The sequence below is a fragment of the Lampetra planeri genome, chromosome 45, assembly GCF_965212315.1.
Source record: "Lampetra planeri chromosome 45, kcLamPlan1.2.h2, whole genome shotgun sequence".
Classification (NCBI taxonomy): Eukaryota; Metazoa; Chordata; class Hyperoartia; order Petromyzontiformes; family Petromyzontidae; genus Lampetra; species Lampetra planeri.
The window spans coordinates 8018093-8039261 of record NC_136151.1 but is presented as its reverse complement, the minus strand read 5'-3'; the positions used below and the strand labels follow the sequence as shown (position 1 = coordinate 8039261).

Here is a 21169-nt window from a genome sequence, read left to right as displayed (position 1 = left end):
ACACACACAGAGAGACACACAGAGACACACACACAGAGACACACACACAGAGACACACACACAGAGAGACACACACAGAGAGACACACACACAGAGAGACACACACACAGAGAGACACACACACAGAGAGACACACACACATACACACACACAGAGACACTCACAGAGAGACACACACACAGAGACACACACAGAGAGACACACACAGAGAGACACACACACAGAGACACTCACAGAGAGACACACACACAGAGACACACACAGAGAGACACACACAGAGAGACACAGCGTGAGGGAGGCACGGAGGGAGCCGTGAGGCCGCCCGCCCTCAACCCCCCCGACTCACCATCTTGATCCCCTCCCCCCGACACAGCTTCATGTAGCTTGCACTCTTCCCATCGTCCACCACCTCCTCCACCTCCTCCTCCACCTCCTCCACCTCCTCCTCCCCGAGTCGCTCTCCCCCCATCGTGTCCTTCCTCCTCCTCTTCGATGACGACGACGACGACGACGACGACGATAACGATGAGTCGCTGCGGATGCCGGTGGTGAGGAGGTGAGATTCGTCGTCGCCCTTCCGCTTGGCGGAGAGCGCGCGGGAGAAGTAGTCGAGGTTTCCCTGGGCACGCTCGTGAGACGGGTCTGGGGAGAGATGGGGGGGGGGAGAGTGAGTGAGATGGGGAGAGTGATGGTGAGAGTGAGATGGGGAGATGGTGAGATGGGGAGAGAGATGGGGAGAGTGATGGTGAGAGTGAGATGGGGAGATGGTGAGATGGGGAGAGAGATGGGGAGAGTGATGGTGAGAGTGAGATGGGGAGATGGTGAGATGGGGAGAGAGATGGGGAGAATGATGGTGAGAGTGAGATGGGGAGATGGGATGGAGATGGGAGAGAGATGGGGAGAGTGATGGTGAGAGTGAGATGGGGAGATGGTGAGATGGGGAGAGAGATGGGGAGAGTGATGGTGAGAGTGAGATGGGGAGATGGTGAGATGGGGAGAGAGATGGGGAGAGTGATGGTGAGAGTGAGATGGGGAGATGGTGAGATGGGGAGAGAGATGGGGAGAGTGATGGTGAGAGTGAGATGGGGAGATGGTGAGATGGGGAGAGTGATGGGGAGAGTGATGGTGAGAGTGAGATGGGGAGATGGTGAGAGAGATGGGGAGAGTGATGGTGAGAGTGAGATGGGGAGATGGTGAGATGGGGAGAGTGATGGGGAGAGTGATGGTGAGAGTGAGATGGTGAGATGGGGAGAGAGATGGGGAGAGTGATGGTGAGAGTGAGATGGGGAGATGGTGAGAGAGATGGGGAGAGTGATGGTCGCTCACCCACTCATTCGCTCACTCGCTCATTCACCCACTTACTCATTCACTTACTCACCCACTCGCTCATTCACTCGCTCACCCACTCGCTCACCCACTCGCTTATTCACCCGCTGAGCCACTCGCTCACCCACTCGCTCATTCGCTCACTCGCTCATTCACCCACTCACCCACTCACTCATTCACCCACTCGTCACTCGCTCATTCATCTGCTCACCCACTCGCTCACCCACTCGCTCATTCGTTCACTGGCTCATTCACCCGCTCACCCACTCGCTCATTCGTTCACTGGCTCATTCACTCGCTCACCCACTCACCCACTCACTCATTCCCCCACTCACTCATTCACTCACTTACCCACTCGTCACTCGCTCATTCATCTGCTCACCCACCCCGCTCACCCACTCGCTCCCTCATTCACCCGCTCACCCACTCGCTCACTGGCTCATTCACTCGCTCACCCACTCATTCACTCACTTGCTCATTCACCCACCCACCCACTCGCCTACCCACTCCCTCACCCACCCGCTCACCCACTCGCTCCCTCACCCACCCGCTCACCCACTCGCTCCCTCACCCACCCGCTCACCCACTCGCTCATTCACCCACCCACTCACCCACCCACTCGCTCACCCACCCGCTCCCTCACCCACCCGCTTATTCACCCGCTGAGCCACTCGCTCACCCACTCGCTCACTCGCTCATTCACTCACTCATTCACTCGCACATTCGCTCATTCACTTATTCACTCGCTCACGTACTCGCTCACCCCACCCGCTCACCCACCCGCTCACCCACTCGCTCCCTCACCCACCCGCTCACCCACTCGCTCATTCACCCACCCACTCACCCACCCACTCGCTCACCCACCCGCTCCCTCACCCACCCGCTTATTCACCCGCTGAGCCACTCGCTCACCCACTCGCTCACTCGCTCATTCACTCACTCATTCACTCGCACATTCGCTCATTCACTTATTCACTCGCTCACGTACTCGCTCACCCACCCGCTCACCCACCCGCTCACCCACCCGCTCACCCACCTGCTCACCCGCCCGCCCACCCCCCCACCCCCCCCTCACGTCACTCGTACCCAGCTTGAGCAGCTGCTTAGTGAGCGCGTACGCTTCCTCCGTCTTGCCCTGCTGAAACGCCACGAAGCTCAGGTGGTCCAACACGTCCACCTCATCCACCACCGTCGCCCCCGTCAGCCACTCCACCCCCTCCACCGCCGATCCTCCACCCCCCGGTGTCGCCTCCGCTTGTCCACCCTCCGCCCCATGTCTCTCCCCCCCTCCTCCTCCGTGCATCATGCGCAGCGCCTGCCGCATCCAGAGCTGCGTGTGGCGGTAGTCGCCCTCCGTGTAGGCGACGCGGCCCAGGTCGTAGCAGTCGCGGGCAGACAGAGCGTCGCGGTACATCGCACCTTGGACACGCGCACAGACACACGCACACAGGGAGAGAGACCGTGGGTGAGGGTGGGGCGGGGTGGGGAGAAGGGTTACGAGACTCGGAGACTCGGGGATTGGAGACTCAGAGACTGAATGAGCGAGCGAGCGAATGAGCGAGGGGTGAGCGAGTGGGTGAGCGGGTGAATGAGGGAGCGAGCGAGCGAATGAGCGAGTGGGTGAGCGAGTGGGTAAGCAGGTGAATGAGTGAGCGAGCGAATGAGCGAGTGGGTGAGCGAGTGGGTGAGCGGGTGAATGAGGGAGCGAGCGAGCGAATGAGCGAGTGGGTGAGCGAGTGGGTAAGCAGGTGAATGAGGTGAGCGAGCGAATGAGCGAGTGGGTGAGCGAGTGGGTGAGCGGGTGAATGAGGGAGGCGAGCGAGCGAATGAGCGAGTGGGTGAGCGAGTGGGTAAGCAGGTGAATGAGTGAGCGAGCGAATGAGCGAGTGGGTGAGCGAGTGGGTGAGCGGGTGAATGAGGGAGCGAGCGAGCGAATGAGCGAGTGGGTGAGCGAGTGGGTAAGCAGGTGAATGAGTGAGCGAGCGAATGAGCGAGTGGGTGAGCGAGTGGGTGAGCGGGTGAATGAGGGAGCGAGCGAGCGAATGAGCGAGTGGGGTGAGCGAGTGGGTAAGCAGGTGAATGAGTGAGCGAGCGAATGAGCGAGTGGGTGAGCGAGTGGGTGAGCGGGTGAATGAGGGAGTGAGCGAGCGAATGAGCGAGTGGGTGAGCGAGTGGGTAAGCAGGTGAATGAGTGAGCGAGCGAATGAGCGAGTGGGTGAGCGAGTGGGTGAGCGGGTGAATGAGGGAGCGAGCGAGCGAATGAGCGAGTGGGTGAGCGAGTGGGTAAGCAGGTGAATGAGCGAGCGAGCGAATGAGCGAGTGGGTGAGCGAGTGGGTGAGCGGGTGAATGAGGGAGCGAGCGAGCGAATGAGCGAGTGGGTGAGCGAGTGGGTAAGCAGGTGAATGAGTGAGCGAGCGAATGAGCGAGTGGGTGAGCGAGTGGGTGAGCGGGGTGAATGAGGGAGCACACAGGGAGAGAGACCGTGGGTGAGGGTGGGGCGGGGTGGGGAGAAGGGTTACGAGACTCGGAGACTCGGGGATCGGAGACTCAGGGACTCGGGGATTGGAGACTCAGAGACTTAGAGACTCAGAGACTGAATGAGGGAGCGAGCGGGTGAGCGAGTGGGTGAGCGAATGGGTGAGCGGGTGAATGAGGGAGCGAGCGGGTGAGCGAGTGGGTGAGCGAGCGGGTGAGTGAGCACACAGGGAGAGCGACGGTGGGTGAGGGTGGGGCGGGGTGGGGAGAGGAAGGGTTACGGGGTCCAGAGACTCAGGGACTCAGGGTTTAGAGACTCAGGGACTCAGGTTCTGAGACCCGGCCCAGGCAGTAGCAGCCACAGACATAGAATGTCTCACAGAGTGAGTCTCTTTCGATGTAAAGCTGTCCGTGACTGCGGGGATTCATCTTCTTGGTTCTTTCGGTAAAGTCGCCACGTAGAAGGGAAATCATAAAATAATAAAAATGAAATCTATTATATTCTTTTATGATGTTGAATATTTTTTTTATTTTATTATTTCCCTTCTACGTGACTTTACCGAAAGAACCAAGAAGAAGAGTGGGTCTCTTTGTGATCCTGCGAGTACGCTCTTGTGCGCGCGAGTACCTGGTAGGTTCCCGTCTGCGATGTCGCGCGTGCGCAGCCTGTACGTGTCCTGGAGACGCATCAGAGCCTTGGCTGCCCCCGTCACGTCCTCCTCGGTGGGCAGCCGCAGACGCTGGGCGGATATGTTCGCTAGGAACTCTGGGTGAGAGGGAGACGGAAACAAACCGCAGCTCTGGGTGAGTGAGCGAGCGGGTGTGTGAGCGCGTGGGTGAGCGAGTGGGTGAATGAGCGAGTGGGTGAATGAGCGAGTGGGTGAGCGAGGGGGTGAGCGAGCAAGTGAGCGAGTGGGCGAGAGGGTGAATGAGCGAGTGAGCGAATGACCGATTGGGTAAGCGAGTGGGTGAGCGGGTGAATGAGTGAGTGAGTGAGCGAGTGGGTGAGCGAGTGGGTAAGCGAGTGGGTGAGCGAGTGGGTGAGCGAGTGGGTGAGCGGGCGAATGAGCGAGAGGGTAAGCGAGTGAATGAGCGAGCGGATGAACGAGTGGGTGAATGAGCGAGCAAGTGGGTGAGCAAGTGGGTAAGCGAATGAGCGAGTGAAGAAGCCAGCGAGTGAATGAGCAAGTGGGTGAGCGAGTGGGTGAATGAGCGAGTGAGCAAGTGGGTAAGCGAATGAGCGAGTGAGGTGAACGAATGAGCGAGTGAATGAGCGAGTGAGTGAATGAGCAAGTGGGGTGAGCGAGTCGGTGAGCGGGTGAATAAGCGAGTGAGCGAATGAGTGAATGACTGAGTAAGCGAATGAATGAGCGAGCGAGTGAATGAGCAAGCGAGTGAATGAGGGAGCGAGTGAATGAGCGAGTGAATGAGCGAGTGAATGAGCGAGTGAATGAGCGAGCGAGTGCAAGCTGAGTGATTGAGCGAGTGAGTGTAAGCTGAGTGAATGAGTGAGTGTAAGCTGAGTGAATGAGTGAGTGTAAGCTGAGTGAATGAGTGAGTGGAAGCTGAGTGAATGAGTGAGCGAGTTCAAGCTGAGTGAGTGAATGAGTGTAAGCTGAGTGAGTGAGTGAGCGAGTGAGTGTAAGCTCAGTGAATGAAAGCTGAGTGAATTAGTGAGCGGGTGTAAGCTGAGTGAGTGAGTGAACGCTGAGTGAGTGAGTGTAAGCTGAGCGAGTGGAAGCTGAGTGAATGAGTGTAAGCTGAGTGAGTGAATGAGTGAGTGAGTTTAAGCTGAGTGATTGAGCAAGTGAGTGTAAGCTGAGTGAATGAGTGAGCGAGTGAATGAGTGAGTGAGTGTAAGCTGAGCGAGTGGAAGCTGAGTGAGTGAATGAGTGGAAGCTGAGTGAGTGAGCGAGCTTAAGCTGAGTGATTGAGCGAGTGAGTGTAAGCTCAGTGAATGAAAGCTGAGTGAATGAGTGAATGAGTGTAAGCTGAGTGAATGTGTGAGTCTAAGCTGAGTGAGTGAGTCTAAGCTGAGTGAATGAGTGAGTCTAAGCTGAGTGAATGAGTGAGTCTAAGCCGAGTGAGTGTAAGCTCAGTGAATGAAAGCTGAGTGAATGAGTGTAAGCTGAGTGAATGAATGAGTGAGCGAGTGTAAGCTGAGTGAATGAGTGAGTGAATGAAAGCTGAGTGAATGAGTGTAAGCTGAGTGAATGAGTGAGTGAGCGAGTGTAAGCTGAGTGAATGAGTGAGTGAATGAAAGCTGAGTGAATGAGTGAGTGAGCGAGTGCGGCTTGCTTGCTACCCACCTGTGGCCGGGTTCATGATGGCTGAGTGAATGAATGAGTGAGTGAGTGAGCGAGCGAGTGAGCGAGTGAATGAGTGAGTGAGTGAGTGTTAGCTAAGTGAATGAAAGCTGAGTGAATGAGCGGGTGCGGCTTGCTTGCTACCCACCTGTGGCCGGGTTCATGATGGCTGAGTGAGTGAATGAGTGAGTGAGTGAATGAGTGAGTGAATGAGTGAGCGAGCGAGTGAGTGAGTGAGCGAGCGAGTGAGTGAGTGAGCGAGCGAGTGAGTGAATGAGTGAGTGAATGAGTGAGTGAATGAGTGAGCGAGCGAGTGAGCGAGTGAATGAGTGAGTGAGTGAGCGAGTGCGGCTTGCTTGCTACCCACCTGTGGCCGGGTTCATGATGGCTGAGTGAGTGAATGAGTAAGTGAGTGAGTGAGTGAATGAGTGAGTGAGCGAGTGAGCGAGCGAGTGAGCGAGTGAGCGAGCGAGTGAATGAGTGAATGAGTGAATGAGTGAGCGAGCGAGTGAGTGAGCGAGCGAGCGAGTGAGCGAGTGAGTGAGCGAGTGAGTGAGCGAGCGAGTGAATGAGTGAGTGAGTGAATGAGTGAGTGAATGAGTGAGCGAGCGAGTGAGCGAGTGAATGAGTGAGTGAGTGAGCGAGTGCGGCTTGCTTGCTACCCCACCTGTGGCCGGGTTCATGATGGCCGTGTCGTCCAGCGTCCGCCATTGCTGCCCCAGCCGCTTGAGTAGCCGGTAGGCGTTGACCGGATTGCCCAGGAACCCTTCCGGGTCGAGGGTCGCGGCGCGGCGGACTTCCTGTATAGACTCCGCCCACCTGCGAGGGAGAGCGCGGGGAGAGCGGTGGGGGGGGGGGGGGACGGTGGGTTTTGTGGGTGGCTGGGTGTGTGGGTGGGTTGGTGGGTGAGTGGGTGAGTGAGTGGGTGAGTGGGTGGGTGGGTGGGTGGGTGAGTGGGTGGGTGGCTGGGTGAGTGAGTGAGTGAATGAGTGAGTGAGTGGGTGGGTGAGTGAGTGAGTGAGTGGGTGGGTGGGTGGGTGGGTGGGTGAGTGAGTGAGTGAGTGAGTGAGTGAATGAGTGAGTGGGTGGGTGGGTGGGTGAGTGAGTGGGTGGGTGAGTGGGTGGGTGAGTGGGTGGGTGAGTGGGTGAGGGGGTGGGTGGGTGGGTGAGTGGGTGAGTGGGTGAGGGGGTGGGTGGGTGGGTGAGTGAGTGGGTGGGTGGCTGGGTGGGTGAGTGAATGAGTGGGTGGGTGAGTGAGTGGGTGGGTGAGTGAGTGGGTGGGTGAGTGAGTGAGTGAATGAGTGGGTGGGTGGGTGGGTGAGTGAGTGAGTGGGTGGGTGGGTGGGTGAGTGGGTGGGTGAGTGGGTGGGTTGGGTGGGTGAGTGGGTGGGTGAGTGGGTGAGTGAGTGGGTGGGTGAGTGGGTGAGTGAGTGGGTGGGTGAGTGGGTGGGTGAGTGAGTGGGTGAGTGGGTGGCTAGGTGAGTGGGTGGGTGGGTGAGGGGGTGGGTGGGTGGGTGGGTGGGTGAGTGGGTGGGTGAGTGAGTGAGTGAGTGAGTGGGTGGGTGGGTGGGTGTGTGGGTAGGTGGGTGGGTTGGTGGGTGGGTGAGGGGGTAGGTGTGTGGGTGAGTGAGTGAGTGGGTGTGTGGGTGAGTGAGTGGGTGGGTGGGTGGGTGGGTGAGTGGGTGGGTGGGTGGGTGAGTGGGTGGGTGAGTGGGTGGGTGGGTGGGTGAGTGAGTGAGTGGGTGGGTGGGTGAATGGGTGGGTGGGTGGGTTGGTGAGTGGGTGGGTGGGTGAGTGGGTGGGTGAGTGGGTGGGTGAGTGGGTGAGTGGGTGGGTGAGTGGGTGGGTGAGTGGGTGGGTGAGTGGGTGGGTGGGTGAGTGGGTGGGTGAGTGGGTGGGTTCGAGTGGGTGGGTGCGTGAGTGAGTGGGTGGGTGAGTGGGTGGGTGGGTGGGTGAGTGGGTGGGTGAGTGGGTGGGTGAGTGGGTGGGTGAGGGGGTAGGTGGGTTGGTGGGGTGAGTGGGTGGGTGAGTGAGTGGGTGGGTGGCTAGGAGATGTGAACTACATCGCCTGGTATGCAGGAGGTTGTGGGTTCAATCCCGACCCTGATGTCTGCTGCTGTGTATTTGGAGATTGCATGCGGCGACATGTAAACTGCCTTGCCCGGTGTACAGGAGGTCGTGGGTTCGATCTCGACTCTGACAATGTCTGTGTATTTGGAGTTTGTGTGTCTCTCCCCCCGCAGTCGCTGATGACGATGCTGCTGATGACAATGCTGATGATGACAATGCTGCTGATGACAATGCTGCTGATATTGATGTTGCTGATGACGATGCTCCTGATGACAATGCTGCTGATATTGATGTTGCTGATGACGATGCTGCTGATGACAATGCTGCTGATATTGATGTTGCTGATGACGATGCTCCTGATGACAATGCTGCTGATATTGATGTTGCTGATGACGATGCTCCTGATGACAATGCTGCTGATATTGATGTTGCTGATGACGATGCTGCTGATGACAATGCTGCTGATATTGATGTTGCTGATGACGATGCTGCTGATGACAATGCTGCTGATATTGATGTTGCTGATGACGATGCTGCTGATGACAATGCTGCTGATATTGATGTTGCTGATGACGATGCTGCTGATGACAATGCTGCTGATATTGATGTTGCTGATGACGATGCTCCTGATGACAATGCTGCTGATATTGATGTTGCTGATGACGATGCTCCTGATGACAATGCTGCTGATATTGATGTTGCTGATGACGATGCTCCTGATGACAATGCTGATGATGACAATGCTGCTGATATTGATGTTGCTGATGACGATGCTGCTGATGACAATGCTGATGATGACAATGCTGCTGATATTGATGTTGCTGATGACGATGCTCCTGATGACAATGCTGCTGATATTGATGTTGCTGATGATGATGTTCCTGATGACAATGCTGCTGATATTGATGTTGCTGATGACGATGCTGCTGATGACAATGCTGATGATGACAATGCTGCTGATATTGATGTTGCTGATGACGATGCTGCTGATGACAATGCTGCTGATATTGATGTTGCTGATGACGATGCTCCTGATGACAATGCTGATGATGACAATGCTGCTGATATTGATGTTGCTGATGATGATGCTCCTGATGACAATGCTGCTGATATTGATGTTGCTGATGACGATGCTCCTGATGACAATGCTGATGATGACAATGCTGCTGATATTGATGTTGCTGATGACGATGCTCCTGATGACAATGCTGATGATGACAATGCTGCTGATGACGATGCTGCTGATGACGATGCTCCTGATGACAATGCTGATGATGACAATGCTGCTGATATTGATGTTGCTGATGACGATGCTGCTGATGACAATGCTGATGATGACAATGCTGCTGATGACAATGCTGCTGATATTGATGTTGCTGATGATGATCATGATGCTGCTGATGACGATGCTGCTGCTGATGTTGCTGCTGATGATCATAATGTTGATGCTGCTGATGCTGCTGATGACAATGCTGTTGATGCTGCTGCTGATATTGATATTGCTGCTGATGATGTTGCTGATGATCATAATGTTGATGCTGCTGCTGATATTGATGTTGCTGCTGATGATCATGATGTTAATGCTGCTGCTGTTGATGCTGCTGCTGATGATGACGATGCTGCTGATATTGATGTTGCTGCTGATGATGTTGTTGATGATCATAATGTTGATGCTGCTGCTGATATTGATGTTGCTGCTGATGATGTTGTTGATGATCATAATGTTGATGCTGCTGATGACGATGCTGCTGATATTGATGTTGCTGCTGATGATGTTGTTGATGATCATAATGTTGATGCTGCTGCTGATATTGATGTTGCTGCTGATGATGTTGTTGATGATCATAATGTTGATGCTGCTGATGACGATGCTGCTGATATTGATGTTGCTGCTGATGATGTTGTTGATGATCATAATGTTGATGCTGCTGCTGTTATTGATGTTGCTGCTGATGATCATGATGCTGCTGATGATCACGATGCTGCTGCTGATGATGACGATGCTGATGATGATGATGCTGCTGATATTGATGTTGCTGATGATCATAATGTTGCTGATGCTGCTGCTGCTGCTGCTGATGCTGCTACTGCTGATGCTGCTGCTGATGCTGCTGCTGATGATGTTGCTGATGATCATAATGTTGATGCTGCTGATGACAATGCTGTTGATGCTGCTGCTGATATTGATGTTGCTGCTGATGATGTTGCTGATGATCATAATGTTGATGCTGCTGCTGATATTGATGTTGCTGCTGATGATGACGATGCTGCTGCTGACGACGATGCTGCTGATGATGATGTTGCTGATGATCATAATGCTGATGATGACGATGCTGCTGCTGCTGCTGATGCCGCTGCTGCTGATGCTGCTGCTGATGCTGCTGATGATGCTGCTGATGATGCTGCTGATGATGCTGCTGCTGATGCTGCTGATGCTGCTGCTGCTGCTGCTGATGCTGTTCTCACGCTCTCAGGCTGTGCAGGCGTCTGTGCTGCACGGCGATGTACGAGTCGAGAGCGCGCAGGAGGTCCGATTCGGTGTCGAGCAGCTCGCTCATGTGTCCTGAGACGGACGGAGACAGAGGGAGGGAGTTGCAAAAACACAACAACACACAGAGACACACACAGAGACACGCACAGAGACACGCACAGAGACACGCACAGAGACACGCACAGAGACACGCACAGAGACACGCACAGAGACACGCACAGAGACACGCACAGAGACACGCGCAGAGACACGCGCAGAGACACGCACAGAGACACACGCAGAGACACGCACAGAGACACGCACAGAGACACGCACAGAGACACGCACAGAGACACGCACAGAGACACGCACAGAGACACGCACAGAGACACGCACAGAGACACACACAGATACACACAGAGACACCCACAGAGACACCCACAGAGACACCCACAGAGACACACACAGAGACACGCACAGAGACACGCACAGAGACACGCACAGAGACACCCACAGACACACGCACAGAGACACGCACAGAGACACGCACAGAGACACACACACAGAGACACACAGACACACACACAGAGACACACACAGAGACACGCACAGAGACACGCACAGAGACACGCACAGAGACACGCACAGAGACACGCACAGAGACACGCACAGAGACACGCACAGAGACACCCACAGACACACGCACAGAGACACGCACAGAGACACGCACAGAGACACGCACAGAGACACGCACAGAGACACACACAGAGACACCCACAGAGACACGCGCAGAGACACGCGCAGAGACACGCGCAGAGACACGCGCAGAGACACGCGCAGAGACACGCGCAGAGACACGCGCAGAGACACGCGCAGAGACACGCACAGAGACACGCGCAGAGACACGCGCAGAGACACGCACAGAGACACGCACAGAGACACGCACAGAGACACGCACAGAGACACACACAGAGACACCCACAGAGACACACACAGAGACACACACACAGAGACAACAACAACAACCGCCATTCGCCACTAAGTGGCGGTGACGTCACCACGACGCTTGTGCCAGGCCACGTGCACCTTGAGGCTACCACGTGAAGTGTTGAACGCCCGCTGGCAGGAGGTCACAGGGCAGACCCTGCAGGTGCCATGGGTTGACTGCTGTGCCAGGCTAGGTGCAGGAGGAGGAGGTCACGGGACAGACCCAGCAGGTGCCATGGGTTGACTGCTGCTGTGCCAGGCTAGGTGCATGAGGAGGTCACGGGACTGACCCAGCAGGTGCCATGGGTTGACTGCTGTGCCAGGCTAGGTGCATGAGGAGGTCACGGGACTGACCCAGCAGGTGCCATGGGTTGACTGCTGCTGTGCCAGGCTAGGTGCATGAGGAGGTCACGGGACTGACCCAGCAGGTGCCATGGGTTGACTGCTGCTGTGCCAGGCTAGGTGCATGAGGAGGAGGTCACGGGACAGACCCTGCAGGTGCCATGGGTTGACTGCTGTGTCAGGCTAGGTGCATGAGGAGGAGGTCACGGGACAGATCCTCCAGGAGCCATCGGTTGACTGCTGCTGCTGTGCCAGGCTAGGTGCATGAGGTCACGGGGCAGACCCTGCAGGTGCCATGGGTTGACTGCTGCTGTGCCAGGCTAGGTGCATGAGGAGGTCACGGGGCAAACCCTGCAGGTGCCATGGGTTGAGTGCTGCTGTGCCAGGCTAGGTGCATGAGGAGGGCACGGGACAGACCCTGCAGGTGCTGTGGGTCTACTGACTGAGATGACCGGTAGATGCACCACCACCAGCTGTACCCCCCCTACTGTGCCAACTTGCTGCGTTTTATCCACCCGGCGCTCCGCTCGTTGTTGTGAGCGTTGCTCCTCCGCCCTCCGTTGTTGTTGCTGGAGGGCGACAACCTCCAACTGCCCAGTAGCCTCAAGGTGCACCTAGCCTGGCACTGCCTAGCAGCAGCAGCGTCCTTCACGAGCCTCCTCCACAGAGGCCGATCTTGACACCGCTGGTACCGCTCATCGGCAAGTCCACTCAGCTCCACAAACACACACAGAGATTCATATTCTTGGTTCTATCGGTAAAGTCGTCACGTAGAAGGGAAATAATAAAATAATATAAAACAATAAAAATTCTCACGACGTTTCGACTGCAACACAAGCAGCAATCGTCATCAGGTGTGAAATCCACGACAAGAAAATTTGAAAAAAAAAATTATTGCCGTGGACTTCACACCTGATGACGATTTTAGATTTGAAGCTTTTCGTGACTGCAATGATTCATGCTCTTAGTTTTTTTCGGTGAAGTCACCGTGTAGGTAAAAAAATGAAATGAAAATTAATAAAAATAAAAGAATAAGATACAGATATTTTGCTGTGACGGTTTCACCTGAAGACGGAAGCTTGTGTTGCCTCCGAAACGTCGTGATTTTTATTGTTTTATTTTTATTAATTTTAATTTCATTTTTTTACCTACGTGACTTTACTGATGATGATTGCTTGTGTTGCAGTCGAAACGTCGTGAGAATTTTTATTGTTTTATAATTATTTTATTTTATTATTTCCCTTCTACGTGACTTTACGGAAAGAAAGAACCAAAAATATGAATCCCTGCAGTCACGAACAGCTTGAAATCAAGACACACACAGAGATGTACAACAGGGTGCTAAAACAAAAAATGTGTTTCAGGCTTCTGAGAATCTGCAACGACAGATAAGAGGAATGTGCCTCCGGGCTCAGGAGACCACCTGGGTAAGATGGCGAAACAGGCGGGGAGACTTTTTCGACCTTTTGAAGTTATTAACGTGACATTCCTTCCATTGGAACCTCATTTTCCAGTAAAAAATATGATAATTGTTTTTTTACCCTTCTATCTGGCAACAAAACTGACACCTTTTTTTACAAGGAGTCATGTTTGCATAGACCACAATACCTGCAGCCATAATGCAAAAAAAACATAACTGATAATATATGCACTGTCCTTGAAGTTGATTGGTCCACACCCGAGACAGCTTTCAACTTCAAGGACAGTGCATACATTATCAGAGTTATGTTTTTTGTTTGCATTACGACCGCAGGTATTGTGGTCTATGCAAACATGACTCCTTGTAAAAAAAAGGTGTCAGTTTTGTTGCCAGATAGAAGGGTAAAAAAACAATTATCGCGACATTCGCTATTGAGTCTGCAACTTTGGAGTATTATTATCCGTTATTTTTCCATTAAAAAAAACCGATAGTCGCCATATAAGCGTTAAAACATTGTTTTGCAGCACCCTGTATTGTACATCATCTGGAGCAGTGGTTCTTAACCGCTTACCAGAGGTCGCAACCGGGTACCCGATACCCGTACCCTACCCGATACCCGGCTACCCGTACCCGTCTGGGTACGGGCACGGGTACCCATTTGCGACCCTGGTGCGGCCAGGTACGGGTAGGCCGTGAGTCACTGGTGAGTCACCGTTTGTCACTCATTTCGGGTAGGGTACGGGTAGGGAACGGGTACCCGTACCCGGCCGGGTACGGGTATGGTTACCTATTTGCGACCCTGGTGCGGCCGGGTACGGGTAAGGAATCAAAACCCGTTTGCGACCTCTGCCGCTTACTGCAGCAGCCTGGACCCACCCTCCACACCCCACTCCACCTTGGTTCCCGGTCGTAAAAAAACAAAAAAAAACAAAAAAAAATAAAAAATGATAATGTTCATAGATAAGTTTGAAGTAACAAAGTGGCTGTGCTCGTGTGCTCGCGTGCCCGTGCTTAATTTAACGTTTTTGATTATTTACCTTCGAAAAAAGAAAGAAATCCGGCTAACAGCGCTTGCCCCGACAGTCTGTTAAAGGCTACACAAGGGACCTTTGTCTTTGTTTGTGTGCGTTTGTGCGTGTTTGCGTGTGTTTGCGTGTGTGTGTTTGCGTGTGTGTGCATGTTTGTGCGTGTATGTGTGCGTGTATGTGTGCGTGTTTGCGTGCGTGTTTGCGTGCGTGTGTGTGCGTGTGTGTGTTTGCGTGCGTGTTTGTGTGCGTGTTTGCGTGCGTGTTTGTGCGCGTGTGTGCGTGCGTGCTTGTGTGCGTGTTTGTGTGCGTGTGTGCGTGCGTGTTTGTGTGCGTGTGTGCGTGCGTGTTTGTGTGCGTGTTTGTGTGTGTGTGTTTGTGCGTGTTTGTGTGCGTGTTTGCGTGCGTGTTTGCGTGCGTGTTTGTGTGCGTGTGTGCGTGTGTGCGTGTATGCGTGTGTGCGCGTTTGCGTGTTTGTGTGTGCGTGCGTGTTTGTGCGCATTTGCGTGCGTGTGTGCGTCACCTATTGATGTGAACACCTCCATCAGCGCAGGCCGAAACACCAGCACAAGCAGCAACAGCCGAAGCATGATGGCCAACTCCTGAAACACACGGGACAGACACACAGACAGGGAAAACAATTCAGCAAATCGTCGCAACTGCTACTACTACTGACAGCAGACACACACAGGGACAGCTGCCACTGGGGGTGCCCCTAGGCTATAGGATCACACAGCAGCAGTAGCAGCAATCATCACTACCCCTACTACTACTCCTGACAGCAGACTCACACACAGGGACAGCTGCCACTGGGTGTGCCCCTAGGCTATAGGATCACACACATCAGCAGCAGCAATCATCGCTACCCCTACTACTACTACTGGCAGCAGACACACACAGGGACAGCTGCCACTGGGGGTGCCCCTAGGCTATAGGATCACATAGCAGTAGTAGCAGCAGCAGTCATCGCTACCCCTACTACTACTACTAACAGACTCACACACAGGGACAGCTGCCACTGGGTGTACCCCTAGGCCAGGGGTCGGCAACCTGCGGCTCCGGAGCCGCATGCGGCTCTTTTGAACCTTGACCGCGGCTCCGGGGCGGATGCTAGCGAGGGGAGGAGGCGCACTGTGACACCTGCTCTGGCGTTGCCGCTGCTGACAGGTCGCCGCTCCGCTCCACACTGCCCGCCCGGTGACAGGCAATAACGTTGCCGTTGCTTTGTCACATGTTTGGAAGAAGTAAAAACCTTCCTGGGCAGCAAAGAGCTCACCTTTGCTGAGCTGGAACAGCCAGAGTGGCTGGAAAAATTACATTTTATGGTAGACATGACAGCACATCTAAACACGCTAAATACAACCCTTCAGGGGAAAGGAGGCACAGCCCTGCACATGCTGGAGGAGGTTTTGGCATTCGAGCGCAAGTTGACAGTGTTTGTCAAAGATTTACAGAGAGGTACACTGTCTCACTTTCCCTCTTTGAGAGAGTTCAAACAAAGTCATGATACGATAAATTTGGAATATTTCAAGTCTGCAATCACCACAATGCAAAGTTCGTTTGGGAAACGATTCTGTGAGTTCAGAGAGGAAAAAACGACATTATCCTTCCCTGTCACTCCCCTGGCGATCGATCCATCCCTATTGAATATGACTGCATTTGCAGGTGTAAGTCAACCTGATCTTGAGATGGAACTGGCCGATATAGCCGACAAAGATATATGGGTGTCCAAGTTCAAATGCTTGACCGCTACTCTTGAGGATGTTGCCCGTCAGAAGGCCATTCTGGCTCAGAATCATAAATGGAGTGATATTGAAAACCTTCCCAAACAGGACAAACTTGTATTCGAAACATGGAATGCCATCCCCAACACTTATATAAACATGAAAAAGTATGCATTTGCAGTCCTGTCGATCTTCGGCTCCACATATGTATGTGAGCAGGTCTTCTCCAACATGAACTATATTAAAAACAAACATCGATCACGCCTCACAGATGACAGCTTGCAAGCCTGTGTGAAAATGAAGGTGACGTCTTACAGCCCTGATGTGCAGACACTGTGCACTGAGGTTCAGGAGCAAAAATCCCATTAACCAGGTAATTTAGCTATTAATTTGCAAAAATATATTTTACATTGTTAAGTGAAAAAGTCCTTTTTTTATTCAGATTGACAGCTGACTGCACGATCCTGTATATAGCAATAAGGTAAGAAACAATATATGCAGTGTTATATTTGTTTTAATAGTTGCAATGGTTTTGCGGCTCCCAGTTTATTTTTTCCTTCGGAAACGGGTCCAAGTGGCTCTTTATGTCTTAAAGGTTGCAGACCCCTGCCCTAGGCTATAGGATCACACGGCAGTAGTAGCAGCAGCAATCATCGCTACCCCTACTACTACTACTGGCAGCAGACTCACACACAGGGACAGTTGCCACTGGGGGTGCCCCTAGGCTATAGGATCACATGGCAGCAGTAGCAGCAGCAATCATCGCTACCCCTACTACTACTACTACTGGCAGCAGACTCACACACAGGGACAGCTGCCACTGGGTGTGCCCCTAGGCTATAGGATCATACGGCAGTAGCAGCAGCAGCAATCATCGCTACCCCTACTACTACTAACAGACTCACACACAGAGATAGCTGCCACTGGGTGTGCCCCTAGGCTATAGGATCACACATCAGCAGCAGCAATCATCGCTACCCCTACTACTACTACTACTGGCAGCAGACTCACACACAGGTACAGCTGCCACTGGGTGTGCCCCTAGGCTATAGGATCACACGGCAGTAGTAGCAGCAATCATCGCTACCCCTACTACTACTACTGGCAGCAGACTCACACACAGGGACAGTTGCCACTGGGTGTGCCCCTAGGCTATAGGATCATACAGCAGTAGTAGCAGCAGCAGTCATCGCTACCCCTACTACTACTACTGGCAGACTCACACACAGGGACAGCTGCCACTGGGGGTGCCCCTAGGCTATAGGATCACATAGCAGTAGTAGCAGCAGCAGTCATCGCTACCCCTACTACTAACAGACTCACACACAGGGACAGCTGCCACTGGGTGTGCCCCTAGGCTATAGGATCATACAGCAGTAGCAGCAGCAATCATCGCTACCCCTACTACTGACAGCAGACTCACACACAGGGACAGCTGCCACTGGGTGTGCCCCTAGGCCAGGGGTCGGCAACCTACGGCTCCGGAGCCGCATGCGGCTCTTTACGGGCTGTTTCTTGACAATATGTACGTATGTACAGTATGTACTCAGATGCATTGCGGCTCTTGAAATACTGAATTTTGTACCGAATTGGAAAGAAATGGCTCTTCTTGTTATTTTGGTTGCCGACCCCTGCCCTAGGCTATAGGATCACACATCAGTAGTAGCAGCAGCAATCATCGCTACCCCTACTACTACTGACAGCAGACTCACACACAGGGACAGCTGCCACTGGGTGTGCCCCTAGGCTATAGGATCATACGGGGCAGTAGCAGCAGTCATCTCTACCCCGACTACTACTACTGGCAGCAGACACACACACAGGCACAGCTGCCACTGGGTGTGCCCCTAGGCTATAGAATCACACATCAGCAGCAGCAATCATCGCTACCCCTACTACTACTGGCAGCAGACTCACACACAGGGACAGCTGCCACTGGGGGTGCCCCTAGGCTATAGGATCATACAACAGTAGTAGCAGCAGCAGTCATCGCTACCCCTACTACTACTCCTGACAGCAGACTCACACACAGGGACAGCTGCCACTGGGTGTGCCCCTAGGCTATAGGATCATACAACAGTAGTAGCAGCAGCAGTCATCGCTACCCCTACTACTACTACTGGCAGACTCACACACAGGGACAGCTGCCACTGGGGGTGCCCCTAGGCTATAGGATCACACATCAGTAGCAGCAGCAGCAGTCATCGCTACCCCTACTACTACTCCTGACAGCAGACTCACACACAGGGACAGCTGCCACTGGGTGTGCCCCTAGGCTATAGGATCATACAACAGTAGTAGCAGCAGCAGTCATCGCTACCCCTACTACTACTACTGGCAGCAGACACACACAGGGACAGCTGCCACTGGGTGTGCCCCTAGGCTATAGGATCACACATCAGTAGTAGCAGCAGCAATCATCGCTACCCCTACTACTACTACTACTGGTAGCAGACTCACACACAGGGACAGCTGCCACTGGGTGTGCCCCTAGGCTATAGGATCATACGGGGCAGTAGCAGCAGCAATCATCGCTACCCCTACTACTACTAACAGACTCACACACAGAGATAGCTGCCACTGGGGGTGCCCCTAGGCTATAGGATCATACAGCAGTAGCAGCAGTCATCGCTACCCCTACTACTACTCCTGACAGCAGACTCACACACAGGGACAGCTGCCACTGGGTGTGCCCCTAGGCTATAGGATCACATAGCAGTAGTAGCAGCAGCAGTCATCGCTACCCCTACTACTACTACTGGCAGCAGACTCACACACAGGGACAGCTGCCACTGGGTGTGCCCCTAGGCTATAGGATCACACGGCAGTAGTAGCAGCAATCATCGCTACCCCTACTACTACTGACAGCAGACTCACACACAGGGACAGCTGCCACTGGGTGTGCCCCTAGGCTATAGGATCACACATCAGCAGCAGCAATCATCGCCATCGACACAAACACCATCACGATCATCATCATCATCAGCACCACGGTGTTGGAAATGACGCTGCTGATGATGACACTGCTGAGTGACGCTACTGCTGATGCTGCTGCTACTGCTGATGATACTGCTGCTACTGCTGATGCTGCTGATGCTGCTACTGCTGATGATGCTGCTGCTACTGCTGATGATGCTGCTGCTACTGCTGATGATACTGCTGCTACTGCTGATGCTGCTGATGCTGCTGCTGCTACTGCTGATGATGCTGCTGCTACTGCTGATGCTGCTACTGTGTGACGCTGCTGCTGATGCTGCTGCTACTGCTGCTGCGGCTACTGCTGATGCTACTGCTGCTGATGCTACGGCTACTGCTGATGCTGCTGCTGTGTGACGCTGCTGCTGATGGCACTGCTGATGAAGTTGCTGATGACACTGCTGATGACACTGCTACTGCTGTTGAGTTTATGCTGATGACGCTGCTGATGACGCTGCTGCTGACGCTGCTGCTGATGACGCTGCTGCTGATGACGCTGCTGCTGATGACGCTGCTGCTGATGACGCTGCTGCTGATGACGCTGCTGCTGATGACGCTGCTGCTGATGACGCTGCTGCTGATGACGCTGCTGCTGATGACGCTGCTGCTGATGACGCTGCTGCTGATGACGCTGCTGCTGATGACGCTGCTGCTGATGACGCTGCTGCTGATGACGCTGCTGCTGATGACGCTGCTGCTGATGACGCTGCTGCTGATGACGCTGCTGCTGATGACGCTGCTGCTGATGACGCTGCTGCTGATGACGCTGCTGCTGATGACGCTGCTGCTGATGACGCTGCTGCTGATGACGCTGCTGCTGATGACGCTGCTGCTGATGACGCTGCTGCTGATGACGCTGCTGCTGATGACGCTGCTGCTGATGACGCTGCTGCTGATGACGCTGCTGCTGATGACGCTGCTGCTGATGCTACTGCTGCTGCTGCTACTGCTGCTGCTACTGCTGCTGATGCTACTGCTGCTGCTGATGCTACTGCTGCTGCTACTGCTGCTGATGACACTACTGCTGATGACACTACTGCTGCTGACACTGCTGCTGACACTGCTGCTGCTACTGCTGATTGTGAGGATGATGCTACTGCTGCTGCCATTTGATCGTCAAAGTAACTTTTCAAACTTTTTTTCACCCCTCCCCCTATAGGCCTCCGACGGGCTCTCGGGCCCCCCGCGCTCGCCTAGAATCCCCTACCGACCAGGGCGACAGGCCCCGGGCACCCCGGTGACCGGCGAACGCCGCCGCGAACGCCGTAACTTTTTTGTTAATTTAAATTAATTCAACGATTTTGCGCAACGTTCAAAGTTTACCGAATTGAAGTCCCGATCGCCCGCGCGCCGTCTTCGGAAGCGTTCACACGAAGCCAACGCCTGCTGATTGCTGCCTGCTGATTGCTGCCTGTTGCCTGCTTCTTGCTGCCTGCTGTTGCGTGACCTGAAGCGACTGAGCAATGGTGGATGTGGTGGTGAGAGGGGGGGAGAGGAATCGATTCCTCCGATAAATTCGAAGCAATTCGATTCCGTGGAATCGACGCAACATGCGGGGGGGGGGTTAGTGGCGGTTGGTGGTGCAACTCCTCGACTTACGAACACTTTTAGCCCCTCCCACCCTCCTCCCCAATGCGTTCCATTTTCCATTTCTTAGGTTTTTTCGGTAAAAGTCACGGAGGTAAAACATTTAAATTAATAAAAGTAAAATAAAAATAAAATAAAAATCACGACGCTTGTGTTCCCTCCGAAACGTCGTGATTTTTATTTTACTTTTATTAATTTTAAATTTTCACCAACGTGACTTTACCGAAAAAACCTAAGAATATGAATCCTTGCAGTCACGAAAGTTTCAAATCTAGAATTACGTTCCATTCATTGGCTACCACACTCCGATAAGCTCTTCCCCCCCCCCCCCCTTTAACTTGTATTTAAGAACTTGTATCTTGGATTCTTTGCCTCACTTGATGCAGCAAATCTGGCTGTGACGGTCCCACATGATGACGGAGACTTGTGTTGCCTCCGAAACGTCGTGATTTATTATTTT

The 21169-nt window shown here is 53.6% G+C and overlaps 1 protein-coding gene across 1 annotated transcript; it reads right to left on the bottom strand.

Annotated features, from left to right (window-relative positions):
• Positions 1-328: 328 nt before the first annotated feature.
• Positions 329-20611, bottom strand: LOC144733196 (prolyl 4-hydroxylase subunit alpha-1-like). The gene is made up of 7 exons (XM_078614988.1): positions 20446-20611; positions 14946-15024; positions 10645-10741; positions 6776-6927; positions 4431-4568; positions 2413-2745; positions 329-642 (listed from the first exon to the last, which is right to left on the bottom strand). The coding sequence occupies exons 2-7, from the start codon at positions 15010-15012 to the stop codon at positions 329-331; spliced, it is 1101 nt and encodes a 366-aa protein (XP_078471114.1). The 5' UTR covers positions 15013-15024; positions 20446-20611.
• Positions 20612-21169: the final 558 nt, after the last annotated feature.

Excerpts from the sequence above, each read along its gene's own strand:
- LOC144733196 (XM_078614988.1), bottom strand. The coding sequence starts at position 15,012 with ATGCTTCGGCTGTTGCTGCTTGTGCTGGTGTTTCGGCCTGCGCTGATG. Across the intron at positions 10,742-14,945 it reads GGAGGTGTTCACATCAATAG|GACACATGAGCGAGCTGCTC; the intron begins GTGACGCACACA and ends CGTCCGTCTCAG. Across the intron at positions 4,569-6,775 it reads CATCATGAACCCGGCCACAG|AGTTCCTAGCGAACATATCC; the intron begins GTGGGGTAGCAA and ends CCTCTCACCCAG.